The following is a 14292-nucleotide window of genomic DNA, read 5'->3' as shown; positions in this document are numbered from 1 at the left end:
GCTTGGTGTCATTTTGTGGTACTGTTAGGTTTCACTGTAAACATAGCAGAAGACATGAAACGAAGAGTAAAGTTTGTATGGCTTTATTTAATTAACACTGGAAAGCTGTCATAGTAAAACACAATTGTGTATTTTGTTTGTGCGAAAATGACGATGATCATGCAGGGCTTTTTAACCCACCAATATATGCAGGAATGGATTGATAAAAATGACATACAGTTGAGATTAAACTAAATTATAGTATCTACATCTTATTGTGGGCTAGTTTTGAATATTATTATGTTAGGATACCTTCAAACACCCAAGCATTTTCACTTTGTCTCAGGTAAATCATTTTTTCTTAAAGCTTACAACATGTACTAGAAGGCATACATGTGAAACATTTCAAACGTGTACAACTGAAGAGGGCAAAAAAAGACAGGTAATTCAAAGTACAGAAGAAGATAGATTGTGTCACTTGACTGCAAGACTACAAAGTCATAAAAGAGGAAAGTAATTTCCACTAACAAAAAGGAGGGTATGAGATTTGTTAATTGACGAGCTCAAGGAATCATTCAATCCAAAAACTGTGGCTACAATGGAGCTTTAGGCCAGATGGGTCTATTGCTCAGGACCCTATAAAATCAAATCTGAATTTGTGGGGTAATTCAGAACCATAATTCCTCTAGCGCTGCAGGAATAAACATCTGAATTCATATGGACTGTTATATTACAGCTTGAAACAAACATACTGTACAGAGATGATTTTACACACAATTATTTTATCGCAGAAACATGGTTATGGGTTTTGATTGAAGTAATGGCATAAAGACGCATATGTGACTGGTCTGTTTCACGAACGCAGGGTACAGCGTTGAGACACGGGGTTACTAGCACAACTCAGCAGAATCATCATTTCTCATCAATTCATATAATGTTATTGGTACTCCTCTTCGTTTCCTATCACGTGACTGCCGGCCTCACACCTCCGGGATGGAGTGATCCATTAGGCTCTTCACAATGCTGGAAGACATCCTGGAGACACGTAGAGAGAAACAGATGGATAATATATCAATGATTGTTCCTCCCAGACTATCCTGTGGGCGTGAGTGTCCTACTAGCCTGGAGAAGCCAATCTAGGTTTCTCCAGAACGAAAAGGAGAGTTCTGGGATCGCGAGACTAGTGTCCTACAAAAGACAGCCTTATATTAGCATATTCCCATAGGTATTTCCACCCCTTATGTGGTTTCACAGTATTACTGTTGAAAGCCAATCAATATTCTGTTAAATTTTGATTTCTGGGGGCGATTAGTGGTTAATGGTTTTTGCGTCCGTTTCAACTCTGAACAGATCACTCGATACATCGTACTCACTTTTTCGTCATGTGCTCAAAGATGATGGTGGGTGTCACAGTGACAGTTATCACTCCACCAGCGGAGTTCAAGATGTCTGTAATCTGGGGATCCTGAACCCAGGAACAAAAGAGGGGAAAAGTAAGCAATTGTTGGCACAAAGAACAGAACAGCAAATTGACAAAAATACAAATTTTCTGATGAATACACTGCAAAATTATCAAAGAAAATAATTACGTCACCAATGTGAAAACATTGGTTGTTTTTGAGTGCAACCAATCAGGACAGCTTGCTTACCTTAAGTCCAATGACATTCTGCCCATTGACTTCACAAATGTGGTGATCAGTCAGGAGGCCGTTGCGGGCAGCAGAACTGTCCTTCACGATAAAGGTGATCTTCCCCTTCTTAAAGATGAAACCTAATTGGCCGTTGATGTCTTTGTGCAGGGTGATGGTGCGCTCAAATGGTCTGCCAGAGGAAATGTACAGTTGCACACACTATAATACACACCATAGTACTATAATGATATCTGTTGCAGCTAGAGTGTTTTGGCACACAGTATCCTCATCCAGAAGCATGATGGACCAAGTCAAGTCAATAATTCAGTGATGTAACTGGATCCTCGGTGAATTATGAATGGCTGGTGGGAGCTCACCTGTCCCGTACCACAAAGGCTATCCTCTCGGCGCTGGCGTTCTTCAGCACCTTGTGGGCCTTGTCCGTGCTCCACCCAGCGCAGTTCTCCCCGTTTATCTGCAGCACCTGATCTCCGAAGCGCAGGCCTCCCAATGCCGCGGCAGTGTTCGCCTGTACCAGCTGAACAAACACACCCTGCCAAGCCACACTGATACTCAGCAACAGAACTGTATCCAAGGGAAACATTTTGAGTACAAAAGTGGCGCTATAGTCAGGCTTGCTAAAGGGAAAACCTAGGGTAGCCTGCTATTTTGTTCATACTTCCAACTGGATCGTTTTATATTACTTGACATGTCATTGAATAGTGCCAGTGTCTTACGTTGTCCACAGATTTGAGGCGCAGTCCGATCTTGCCGTCGCTGTCCTTGCAGAGGATGACCTCCCTGATGCCTTGCCTTATCTCAGCCCTGCGGATGCCACAGTCATTCCCTGTGATCGGAGCGCTCATGTAGCTCAGAGCGGAGGTCCTGGGAGCCACTGCCTGCAGAAACCACACAGAGCCAACATATCACTCTCAAAGAGCCACAGAGGTGAGAACATTCATCAGCATCCCATGGAGTAGATGACAATGAACGTCTACTTTATGGTTCATTTCTGCAGTTTTAGATTAAACAGAGACATGATAGTAAAGTAATAGCAAACAGGGTCTGAAATTCAACAAAATCAACCCTGACAATAACTGCCACCATTTTATATCAAATTATAGACCCAGAGTGTGATTACCCCAGAGTAGTCTTCTGCTGGTACCATGGACAGCGCCTGGCGAAGTGCATCCTCACTGAGGTTCAGTCCCATGAACTCTGAGAGCTCAGGGTACAGTTTGGGGTAGAGTCCTGCAAGACAACCAACACCAACAGATGCAGTGAAATGAGATAAACAAAGGCAAGCTACGATCAATAATTATTTCCTATTTGCTCTAAGAGTGGATACAATTCTACCATCATTTGTGAGACATGATATCAAAAGGTTAGTAGAGTCAGCACGTGAAGACATTACAACATATCCAGACTGCATTATTGATAATGGAAGACTTTGGTTACCTGTTTCTTCCTCCACAGGATTTGGAGCATCCTGCACAGCAAGTAGAGCAGGTGTCTTGCTTGGACTGGCGGAGTAAGTACTACTTCGAGCCTGGTAAAATAATGAGGCCAATTAGTTATACATGTGCTCAATAACAATGCATTAGGTGTTTTTGAAGTGTTGAAACAAATGTAGGACTCTTACCTGTATAAATTGATCCACCTTCATGTCCTCTAATGATGGATACAGCGACATGGTGGTTTCTAAAGAGAAAAGTTGCAAAAGATTGATTGCAAAGACTCATAGCTATTCTAATAGATTTCCCTTAGATTTCCCTTCCTCTGTGTAATTTCAGGCTTTCAGCATCTGTAGGCCTAACTGGTAATGTCTAATACATCAACAACTACCTAATTTATGTCAGAAAAATGTACATCAAAGGTCGTCTTGGTCTTGCTGGCAGTCCTAGTTGGCTTAATACGGATAGGCCTAAACCCAATATTGTTATTTCAGTAATCCAGGGCAGCACCAAATCGATTACATGAATACAAGCTCCTGTCTATTTTAAGTGATGTTTATCAAACTGAACATGAGTTAGGCTATGTTCTCATTCGTCGTAAGGGATTTATTCATGAGACATCAAAGCATAAGCCTAGTATAAAAATGCATCGAAAAACCGCATTATGACGCGAACCCCATTGAGATGCTTCCAGCTATTTTTATACAAGGGAGCATTAGACGCAGTGAACCTAAACCAGAGGGACGAATTAGCCAACTCCTCAGATATGACCTGCGAATATAATAGGCTACTCATATTTGATACAAATAAAAAGCGTGAACTAAACACTGTAGCCAAAATGTAAGAGAAGGAAACGGGAGGCAGAGATATAACCGTGTCCAACATTGATAAATACACCCACGCACAATATTATGCTAACAATAGGCTACCACCCTAATATGCCGGACAAAAAATAACTAATGTCGGTTATTTGGCGTTTTTCTTCTAAAGCATCAGTTTAAAGACTATATTGTACGCATCATTGTGGCTATTTGCAATATAGATGGGGATGTGTAGCTTAATTGAGAAATTGCCTACATTGTTATGTTTGAGAAAATAAAAAAGACGTCAAAACTCACCTGGCAAGCGCGAGGAAGTCCGAGAGAATAGCCTACTTATATGTGTTTTTATTATGCGATATATTGACTGTCCGTTATACATGCACGGTCACAAATTGTCTAGTCTACTGTGCTGTTTTTTCCATTGAGGTGTAACCGTTTCTGATATCCGTACGTTTGTTGTGGAGACAGCTAGGCGGCTATGCGCGTCTTGCGCGACCTTGTCCAGCCCATTTATTATAGGACAAGGTAACGTAAACAGCCAGATCAGTTACCTACAACGGCTGCTGTATAGCTTAAAAGCACAAGAAGAATAGTCCCTTAAGGCGTTTTACTGTGTTAGATAACTATATAAGTGAACATAGTGGAAAATAAAAACATATCTTTTCTTTAAATTAGTATATCAGAGAGGTTTTAGTAAAACATGACATTTTTCTGTATTTTATTAGTTTTCTGTCCTTTATCTAACTGCTTTGCCATTCATCTAACTGTTAATTGATTGAACAATTATATGTAGTAGCCTAGCAGAGATTCATCTTTAGTCAACTGAGAATGCAGTTTGTGTCATAGAAGTAGCCTATTAGCCTAATCTCTATGGTTTGTGTATTGGAGACAGAAATGGAGGAGAACCCATTATTTTATAGATTTATTTCTAAGAATATTTGGTGTAGGGGCATACATGTGAGGATGAAATGCCAGTTTACATAGGGAGTAGGCCAGCACAGACAGGATAGGACCAGAACTCTGGAGTACCATAATATCATCATTCTGGTTCTGGAGCATCACAATGCTGTTGTCATGACAACATAGCCAACAATCTAGATGTTGCAAAAATAAATTCCACTTTTGATAAACACTTGAAGCAGAGCACAATGCAAACCTATAATCCTGAATGACACCCATAAGTCTGAATACTTAAACTCAGCAGGTGGAAATTAATAGTTTTTTTATTTTTTATTACATAGATTTTTTTTCCACAGACCTGAAAAAACAGAAAGAGGATGATGGACAACGTTCTTGTGCTGTGAGTTTCCATAATCAATCATCTGTAATTAAGTAGCCTATTTGGTGGGCTATTACAATCTAGCTGTTGAATTAATGATTCAATCTGACTTTGCCATGTTAATTTTACCTGGCTAGACTAAACTAGACTAAACTAGACTGGACTAGACTGAACTAGACCAGTAGACTGGACTAGACTGAATAGAATAGATTCTCAGAGAGAGAGGGCTGGAGGAGAGAACTGGAGAGGGAGATGGAGAGAGCGTTAAAGAGAGTGCAGATGCACAGGTGAAGGAAGAAACATTGAAGGCTCTCTATGGACTGCTGAGAGAGAGAGAAAGTGGAAGAGAAGATGAAGGAGGTAGAGAAAGAGGTATAGAGGATGAAGGCGAGAGAGAGGTAGAGGGGATGAAGGAGAGAGAGAGAAGCATAGAGGATGAAGGAGAGAGAGAAAGAGGTATAGCGGATGAAGGAGAGAGAGAAAGAGGAAGAGAGGATGAAGGAGAGAGAAAGAGGTAGAGATGATGAAGGAGGGAGAGAGGTAGAGAGGATGAAGGAGGGAGAGAGGTAGAGAGGATGAAGGAGAGAGAGAGGTAGAGAGGATGAAGGAGGGAGAGAGGTAGAGAGGATGAAGGAGGGAGAGAGGTAGAGAGGATGAAGGAGAGAGAGAGGTAGAGAGGATGAAGGAGGGAGAGAGGTAGAGAGGATGAAGGAGGGAGAGAGGTAGAGAGGATGAAGGAGGGAGAGAGGTAGAGAGGATGAAGGAGAGAGAGAGGTAGAGAGGATGAAGGAGGGAGAGAGGTAGAGAGGATGAAGGAGGGAGAGAGGTAGAGAGGATGAAGGAGAGAGAGAGGTAGAGAGGATGAAGGAGGGAGAGAGGTAGAGAGGATGAAGGAGGGAGAGAGGTAGAGAGGATGAAGGAGAGAGAGAGGTAGAGAGGATGAAGGAGGGAGAGAGGTAGAGGGGATGAAGGAGAGAGAGAGGTAGAGAGGATGAAGGAGAGAGAGAGGTAGAGAGGATGAAGGAGGGAGAGAGGTAGAGAGGATGAAGGAGGGAGAGAGGTAGAGAGGATGAAGGAGAGAGAGAAAGAAATAGAGAGGATACAGGAGAGTGAGAAAGAGGAAGAGAAGATGGAGAGAGAAAGAGAGGATGAAGGAGGGAGAGAAAGAGGTAGAGAAGTTGAAGGAGGTAGATGTAGAGGATGAAGGAGAGAGAGAAAGAGGTATAGCGGATGAAGGACAGAGAGGATGAATGAGAAAGAGGTAGAGAGGATGAAGGAGAGAGAGAGAGGTAGAGAGAATGAAGGAGAGAGAGAGAGGTAGAGAGGATGAAGGAGAGAGAGAGAGGTAGAGAGGATGAAGGAGAGAGAGAGGTAGAGAGGATGAAGGAGAGAGAGAGGTAGAGAGGATGAAGGATGGAGAGAGAGGTAGAGAGGATGAAGGATGGAGAGAAAGAGAGGATGAAGGAGAGAGAGAGGTAGAGAGGATGAAGGAGAGAGAGAGGTAGAGAGGATGAAGGATGGAGAGAGAGGTAGAGAGGATGAAGGATGGAGAGAAAGAGAGGATGAAGGAGAGAGAGAGGTAGAGAGGATGAAGGAGAGAGAGAGGTAGAGAGGATGAAGGAGGGAGAGAAAGAGAGGATGAAGGAGAGAGAGAGGTAGAGAGGATGAAGGATGGAGAGAGAGGTAGAGAGGATGAAGGAGAGAGAGAGGTAGAGAGGATGAAGGAGGGAGAGAAAGAGAGGATGAAGGAGCGAGAGAGGTAGAGAGGATGAAGGAGAGAGAGAGGTAGAGAGGATGAAGGAGAGAGAGAGGTAGAGAGGATGAAGGAGAGAGAGAGGTAGAGAGGATGAAGGAGGGAGAGAGGTAGAGAGGATGAAGGAGAGAGAGAGAGGTAGAGATGATGAAGGAGAGAGAGAGGTAGAGAGGATGAAGGAGAGAGAGAGGTAGAGAGGATGAAAAAGGTGAGGGAGAAAGAGTGAGTATATGGAGAAGAGGGTCAAGAACGAAATGGAGCGGGTGAGAGAGGAGGTGCAGGGAGAAAAGGAGAAAAGGAGAGTGAGCGAGATGATGGAAGGAGAGAAGGAAGGAATAGAAAAAGAAAGACAAGGAAGCATACATAGACACATTGATGGAGCTGGAGAGAGAAAAGATATACTGGAGAATGTAAGACAGAACCTGGGAGACGTGAGACAGTGTGTTGAGAGGGCGAGAGATGCTCAAAGACAGAGCAGAGAAAGAGAGAGCAGGACTATGAGATGAAGATTAGCGAGTTGCAGGATGAGAAGAGGGAATTGATCTGCAGACTTGTCAAGTAAAATAGACCAGGGATGGAAAATACAGGTACAGAAACTCCAAATGACCTTTTTTATGTATTCTGTTTTGTATACTGCACATAGCCAGAGCTATAGGAATAGAATAAAACACTATACAGGTGCCTCTATGGCCACAAACACTATTCACTAACATTAGGTTATATACATAACCAGAGACACTATTCATTTGAAATTGAATAGATCTCAGGTAGCACACTCGTGTTTGAATGCATAAACCACCTCAAAGCGCTGATGCGGTAAGTACACAAACTCTTCCTTTCATTGTCAGATTCCCAGACAGGACAGCTACAGTGATTACATCCCTGACCTCGTCAAAAGGGAGTAGGATGGACAGAGGAAGACGCGCACACACACACACACACATTTCTACTCAAATGATAAATAAAGGCATGCAAAGGCAACGTGGTTATTTATCGAACCGTATGAAATGACAATTAAACAGCAGGAGATCTTACCTGGCCTCGGCCTTTAACACATGCAAGAGCACGGTTTATTGTATTACTGGGAAGTGCAAATATGTTGGAATGGCCACTGACTAGATAGGCGAACTCCCTGTTTATTGGCGGTTGATGTTATGAGAAGGGTTTCGCAACACGTGTGCTTGTGGTTTTGCCATTTGTGTAAAAAAAAAAAAAAAGAACTTACTAAAAGTTTTGCAGGATAATTCAAATGTAATGAAATATAAAAGACAAGGCCTAAGCAGTTAATAAGCTATTTAATACAGTAACAAGCAGAATTGAGCCTTTCATAGATATGGTAGCAGTTGAAGTGCTATGCAGGTCCTTATACAGTATACATTATACAATACAAAAAGATCTTGGGCCACTGGTACATTGCATTGGTGATGCATTGACACATAGAGCAAGCCAATAGTCCCCAAACGCAACCATCCGGTCCTACTTCGCCGATGAACACAACAGTGACCACATAGAGGGAACTACAGAACCAGTATAAAACCAAATAGAAGTTGATAACATGCTTTGCCAGCTAAAGAGTTTATAGTCACACAGCGCTTGGACACAGAGACACACACACGTGGGTATTGATAAAAGCACACAGGAGCTAAGCATCGACACTGAAGTGCAAATAGCAGAACATAACTCGCTCAGCCTCAGGAATGACTTGAGTAACAGTCCGTGTACCCAGACAATGCTGACTGTGCCAATGCTGCTTAACTCGTTTTTTTGTTGCTGTTGTTGAAAGATAGTAAGGTACTGCAGCAGCCATCTTAAAATCAAGGTTCTGTCTGAGAACTGCAGGTTTGGGGAAGCATGCGGGCTGACAGGACAATGTTTTCAGGACCACAAATACCTATTTTAGATCAAATAATGCATAATGGATAATGAATTACATCCACTGTATCTACAGGAAGCATTTACAACCTTACTGTAAGCACTAGGTAAACATGATGAAACAGCAGCATATGGGGTTACTGTATGAAAACGTCACAGTTTGACATAGCATCGCCCTATAGTGCAGCTTATCCTTAAAGGACAAGACAGACCGACACGAATGTTGGCCGTGCGCAGTGGATCGCCTGCTGGGTGTCAACGAACGGTGTCGTAGGGAAATAAAAAAGAAAAGGAAGGCCAATGCTCTGTGGACAGCGTGTAGGTATGTCTTGTCCTTTGGTTGGAACTTTGGTTAGCAGTCCTTAGGTCCAAATTTGAATTGTGGGAAGGTTTTGTAATTGGAAACATTTTTATTTGAGTGCCTGCTTTTAAACTACTTATAAACACTAATCCATATAACCGTGTTTACCTTTATACAGTATAAGGCCTGTTGTTGATGGTTTAATACATACTTTACACATATACATGTTTTTACTATACATATGCATGTACTCCAACAAGTGTTTTATGTTTACGCATTTACGTTTCTTTATCATGTAGATATTTCATAGTGTTTCTGGATGTCTTCATGAGTGACATTAGTGCTATGACATCTGACATGATAATGAATAAAAAATATTTCAATTAACTTACTGTTAATAAATGGACAAATGCATAATACATGATGATTTACAGTTTACTACTGATTTACAAATGGTTCAGAAATACCAATAATGATATTATACTTTGACATAAATGCACTGTAAGATGCTATGTTAAATACATCACAAAGCGTTTATCAACTACCTATGTAGTAGTTATATTTATTTAGTGCTTATGGATGGGTTATGAATGCCTTTTGTAGCTAGTTCCGCTAATCATGACCTAATAAAGCTTGAGTCCTCTCAAACATGGGAGACTTTCTGAGACTCTCGTGCATGTTTGATGCTATACAGCCACTTGATAACGCGTGCATTGCGCTCGACGGCAGATATTCCATAGGGGACGCGCTCAGCCGAGTCCGCGTCGTCTGTCAGGTTGTCGTTGCTGTGCAGCGATCGCTCGCAGTCGGAGCTGATCATGCTGGCGCTGCGGAAGTTGAGGGAGAGGAGGTCGGAGTTGGCCCGGGCAAAGCTCTCCACCACACCGAGGCCCTCCAGCTCCCCGGGGTCCAGCCCACAGTAGTTAAAGAAGCGCTCCACGTCAGCGCCTGCCCGGGCATAGCGCTCGCTCAGGTCAGATTTGGACCGGTTCAGGGATGGTCTCCGGGGAACAGAGGCATGGGGCTTGGGTGGCGGGGGTGGGCCAGAGCCTCCGCTAATGCCGGGCTTCACACGGAGGGGCAAGCGCAAGTCTGAGGAGCTGAGTGAGAGGTGCAGCAGGCCCTCGACAGGCCGCTCCTGCAGGAGGCTGGCGCTCAGGTTGAGGTTGGCACCCTGCGTGGGGAACACCCGCAGCGACTCAGCAAAGGAGCGGCGGTGAAGCTCGCTGGACCGGGAGCGCTGTGGGGCCCAGCTCCTCGCCCCATTCCCCTGGCCCGCCATGCAACTCTCTGAACTGTTGAGAAGATTCCGCAGGATCTCTAAATTGAGATTGGCACGCTTGGCTTGGCCCACATCAGATTTACCGTTGTTTTTGTTGGAGGCTTTGAGGGCAGGGCTGCTGCCAGCTCTCTTGGGACCATATGCAGGACCACCAGGGGGTCCAGGAGGGCTGGGCAGGAGAAGAGCAGCCGTCACAGGCTCCTGCTTGGCGTTGATCACCTCTTGGCTCTTCACGTACTTGGCCTTGTCCGCCTCCAGCCTCTCCACGGCGCTCATACGATGCGGTTGGTGCTGCTCTGCGGCCTGCCTGCGGAAGTATTCAGGCCCCTTGTTGAGGATCCGCAATGGCACCGCGCCGGGTTGAGCCGGGCCGGCTGTGGCAGCAGGTAGGGTGGCATCCTTGCCCACGCCTTCTGACTGAAGCATCTCCGTGGGCATGTCAGAGATTTTCTCCCCCGCCACAGTCGTGCTGGATTTGGTGGTACTACGCACCACTCACAGCACTGCCTCAGAATAACAGACATCCAGCCGGAGGAATGCCCTGCTGCTGCTGCTGCTGCAACCTGCGTCTGGCCAGTATCGATAACACAGCCTCATTGCACCTCCCAGCAGGTAGCACCGGCCCTGTTTTGCTTCCCGTCTATACACAAATCTCTATTAATCTGTCTCTTTATTTATCTGTCACTTTTGTGCTAAATCTATGACTCTCTCTGTATCTATCCCTATCTCTCTCTCTACATCCTGGAATATCTCTCTATTTTCCTCTGGCTGTGCGCAGTCTCGGTCTGAGTCTCTGAGCAGACGTGGGTAATGGAGCCTGTGGCGTTTGTCTTCTTCTCCCAATCCAGTGGATTCTTCCAATGCAGAGATGGATGCAGCTCTCTCCCCCAGTCCTTTGTGCTGCTCAGCCTCGGCAGCGACCTGAAACCCAGCACAGCCTTCACAGCCAATCATGTCACGGGAGAGTTGACATCACTGTTCTAGCAACAACAGGAAGAGAGGGCAAGGTAGGCTTGTGGTTGGCTGTTAAAGCAAACACTACGATCCGATTGGTTGATCAAGCACCAAGGGGAGGGCTGGGTAAAGGAGTCTCTAATAGCATGTGGGAAAATATTACACTGTGGAGCACTACTGATTCTTCAGAGAGGTGAATAGGATTTTCCAGAGTGGAATAAAATGTTTCACATTGAAACATTAATTCCACTATGGTGATGATACTGTCCGCATATACTGAAATTATTCCAATCCATACCACAATATGAATTCAGGGAGAACCCTCATGGAAAAAACACAGGAATTTCATATGATTTTACGGGGGCGGCAGGTAGCCTAGTGGTTAGAGTGGTTTGCCAGTGACTGAAAGGTTGCTGGATCAAATCCCTGACCTGACAAGGTAAAAAATCTCTTGTTCTGCCCCTGAACAAGGTAGTTAACCCACTGTTTCCTGTCATTGTAAATAAGAATGTGTTCATAACTGACTTGCGTAGTTAAATAAAGATTACATTTTTTTTTTAAATCAACTAATGTGATGTAATAGGATCTCATGTGGAATAAATGTGGCAACATGGGGATGCTACATTTCAACATGTGAAAATCCAGGTGTCACATGTCATTCAGAATATTTTATACTTTAAAATGCATCATTTACATTATTTCAATTTTAACAGTCCCCCACTTTGATAGGTGGGTGCAATGTACTGGTGGGGTCATTAGCATATTTGGGGACGTGGTCAAATATATTTGTGTTTAACTGTGTGATAATTATGTTGTTGGAAGTTGAGTGCCTCTTTTCACATTGTCTATTTTAAAAATGTTGTAAGAGCATGTGGCACTGATGAGCGCCACTGTAAAAAAGGTATTGACTGTTGTCCGGTAGTTTCACAACAATATGTTGCTGTGAATTTGTCTTTTCCTATCTGGAAACCCTATGTCAGTAAATTATTGTAAAATTCACAGTAACATACCAGTAACCTATTGTGCCTTCCCTGACTCTTCTGTTGACAACAAGCAACACTACTTGCTAATTGGCAGCCTATCAGAATATTGCAGGCATGGCTTACTGCATGCGTGGCTTTTAACTAGTTATTTTTGGTCTCCCAATAGTGGGAATGGCTTCCCAGTTAATATGGTCTGTTGTGTTCTGTTCATAATTCTGTGCTTGTGGGCTGTCAGTTCTCCAGCCTGACATGACTGCATGTGATACCAAATAAGTGTATAATATTTAATTAATACAGTACCTAGTCACCATGTCATTGTACTACGCCCTTCCCTATTGCACGTCAGACATACAACTAATCATTAACTTCACATCAGCTGTCTGTAAATCAGTAGACATTAAAATGCACACTACTCTCTTAACAATACAGCTCCTGAGTGTCATAAGTTCTTATAAAGATTTCAGAACTAACAGTGTCAGAAGAGGTGTTCAGTAACTGTTATTAACATGATGATTAACCACTTAAACACATTTTCCAATGATGGTTGCCACAAAAACAGCATATTTTACACTACGCCCCCAAATATGCTAATGAGTCCAAGCCAGCACATTGTCCCCACCTACATTTCAGTGCTGTAATAATTGTACCTTATACTGAATATGTTGTGTAGAAAAATATAAACCCAACATGTAAAGTGTTGGTCCCATGTTTCATGAGCTGAAAACAAATCCCATATTTCTGTCTGTAATAAAGCCATTTTGTGGGGAAAAACTCATTCTGATTGGCTGGGCCTGGCTCCCCAGTGGGTGAGCCTGGCTGTCAAGTGGGTGGGCCTATTCCCTCCAAGGCCCACCCATGGTTGCTCCCATGCCCAGTCATGTGAAATCCATAGATTAGGGACTAATTCATTTTTTTTCAATTGACTGATTTCCTTATATGAACTGTAACTCGGTAAAATCTTAGAAATTGTCGCATGTTGCATTTCTATTTTTGTTTAGTATAGATTAGCCGCACATGTACTCTAAAAGGTATCGACCAGTACTGTGTGAATTCCTGTTTGTACCTCTGAAGGTACCTTTGACCTTTTTGTAAACCAGGGAACAACATTGTACTGTAACCATACTCTTATTTTCAAGAGTGTGTGGATACAAATAAGTATCTGATGTCACTGCTGAGACATTGATGCACTCCAGACGAAATCATGTGATAATGTGTTTTTGGAACACTTCACATTGTGACATTCCAATACACGTTCATTACCTATAATGCATCTCTGCACTTAGAGTGCCATCTTATTAGTTATCAAATAATTGGACTATTCTCGCATCATTGATTTAATTGACTTATTTCACCAATTTGAGGGTTTTCTGTATAGTTGTCTAATGTTGGTGGGGCATATTATTCAATGTTACTCATTTTTATGAAGTTTCTTTTTAACAAAGCTAAGATTCACTTTTAATTCCAAAGTGTAAGAATACAGGGGAAATAAGTTGTTTGCACAGGCGTGGTGGCGTAGCAGAAAGATCGGAATGCTGTGAACCAAGAGGTTGTAAATTCAAATCTGAGGTGAGACACGCTGAGTAATAAACACATGTTCAAAACACTGCATGATAACAGCACTGTGTGTATCACAATGACTTATTTTGTTTTCACATATGACTTTCGTTCCAAAACCATATGTTTTCACGTGAAATCATGTGGCTTTTCTGTAAGGGAATAATCAATAAGGATTTTTTTTTTAAATAAAAAAAAAACATTTTAAATACCCAAAACAACCCCAAACTTCTATGTATTGTTCATCAAAAATATGTATTAACACAAATATAATAACACAAAGGCCTTCCCCTTCCAACACAGAGATACTATTGTACTGAAGCATGTTCAAAACTGACTGAATATTATCTCCTGTGTTTGTCCTGTTGCCATGGTTAGAGAGGATGGATAGTTGGATACCGAGACGGCCGTGCAAGGCCAGTCTGGTCT

General features: G+C 43.0%; 2 protein-coding genes across 3 annotated transcripts; both read right to left on the bottom strand.

Moving 5' to 3' along the window:
* Positions 1–67: 67 nt before the first annotated feature.
* On the bottom strand, positions 68–8015 carry sdcbp (syndecan binding protein (syntenin)). Of its 2 annotated transcripts, none has more exons than XM_029755854.1 (9): positions 7953–8015; positions 3253–3311; positions 3069–3159; positions 2752–2861; positions 2348–2509; positions 1988–2163; positions 1629–1800; positions 1353–1444; positions 68–1014 (listed from the first exon to the last, which is right to left on the bottom strand). In XM_029755854.1, the coding sequence occupies exons 2-9, from the start codon at positions 3301–3303 to the stop codon at positions 960–962; spliced, it is 909 nt and encodes a 302-aa protein (XP_029611714.1). In that variant the 5' UTR covers positions 3304–3311; positions 7953–8015; the 3' UTR covers positions 68–959. The 2 variants fall into 2 exon arrangements, with proteins under 2 accessions (XP_029611714.1, XP_029611713.1); XM_029755853.1 differs by lacking the exon at positions 7953–8015 and adding an exon at positions 4183–4385.
* Positions 8016–8148: 133 nt separating this feature from the next.
* On the bottom strand, positions 8149–11328 carry LOC115195706 (protein FAM110B). Its single transcript, XM_029755851.1, has one exon. The coding sequence runs from the start codon at positions 10808–10810 to the stop codon at positions 9734–9736; it is 1077 nt and encodes a 358-aa protein (XP_029611711.1). The 5' UTR covers positions 10811–11328; the 3' UTR covers positions 8149–9733.
* Positions 11329–14292: the final 2964 nt, after the last annotated feature.

The sequence above is a fragment of the Salmo trutta genome, chromosome 6 (assembly GCF_901001165.1).
Source record: "Salmo trutta chromosome 6, fSalTru1.1, whole genome shotgun sequence".
Classification (NCBI taxonomy): domain Eukaryota; kingdom Metazoa; phylum Chordata; class Actinopteri; order Salmoniformes; family Salmonidae; genus Salmo; species Salmo trutta.
This window is presented reverse-complemented; position numbering and strand designations above follow the sequence as displayed.

Excerpts from the sequence above, each read along its gene's own strand:
- sdcbp (XM_029755853.1), bottom strand. The coding sequence starts at position 4,264 with ATGTATAACGGACAGTCAATATATCGCATAATAAAAACACATATAAGT. Across the intron at positions 2,862-3,068 it reads TCCTGTGGAGGAAGAAACAG|GACTCTACCCCAAACTGTAC; the intron begins GTAACCAAAGTC and ends GTTGTCTTGCAG. Across the intron at positions 1,445-1,628 it reads AGAATGTCATTGGACTTAAG|GATCCCCAGATTACAGACAT; the intron begins GTAAGCAAGCTG and ends TCCTGGGTTCAG.
- LOC115195706 (XM_029755851.1), bottom strand. The coding sequence starts at position 10,810 with ATGCCCACGGAGATGCTTCAGTCAGAAGGCGTGGGCAAGGATGCCACC.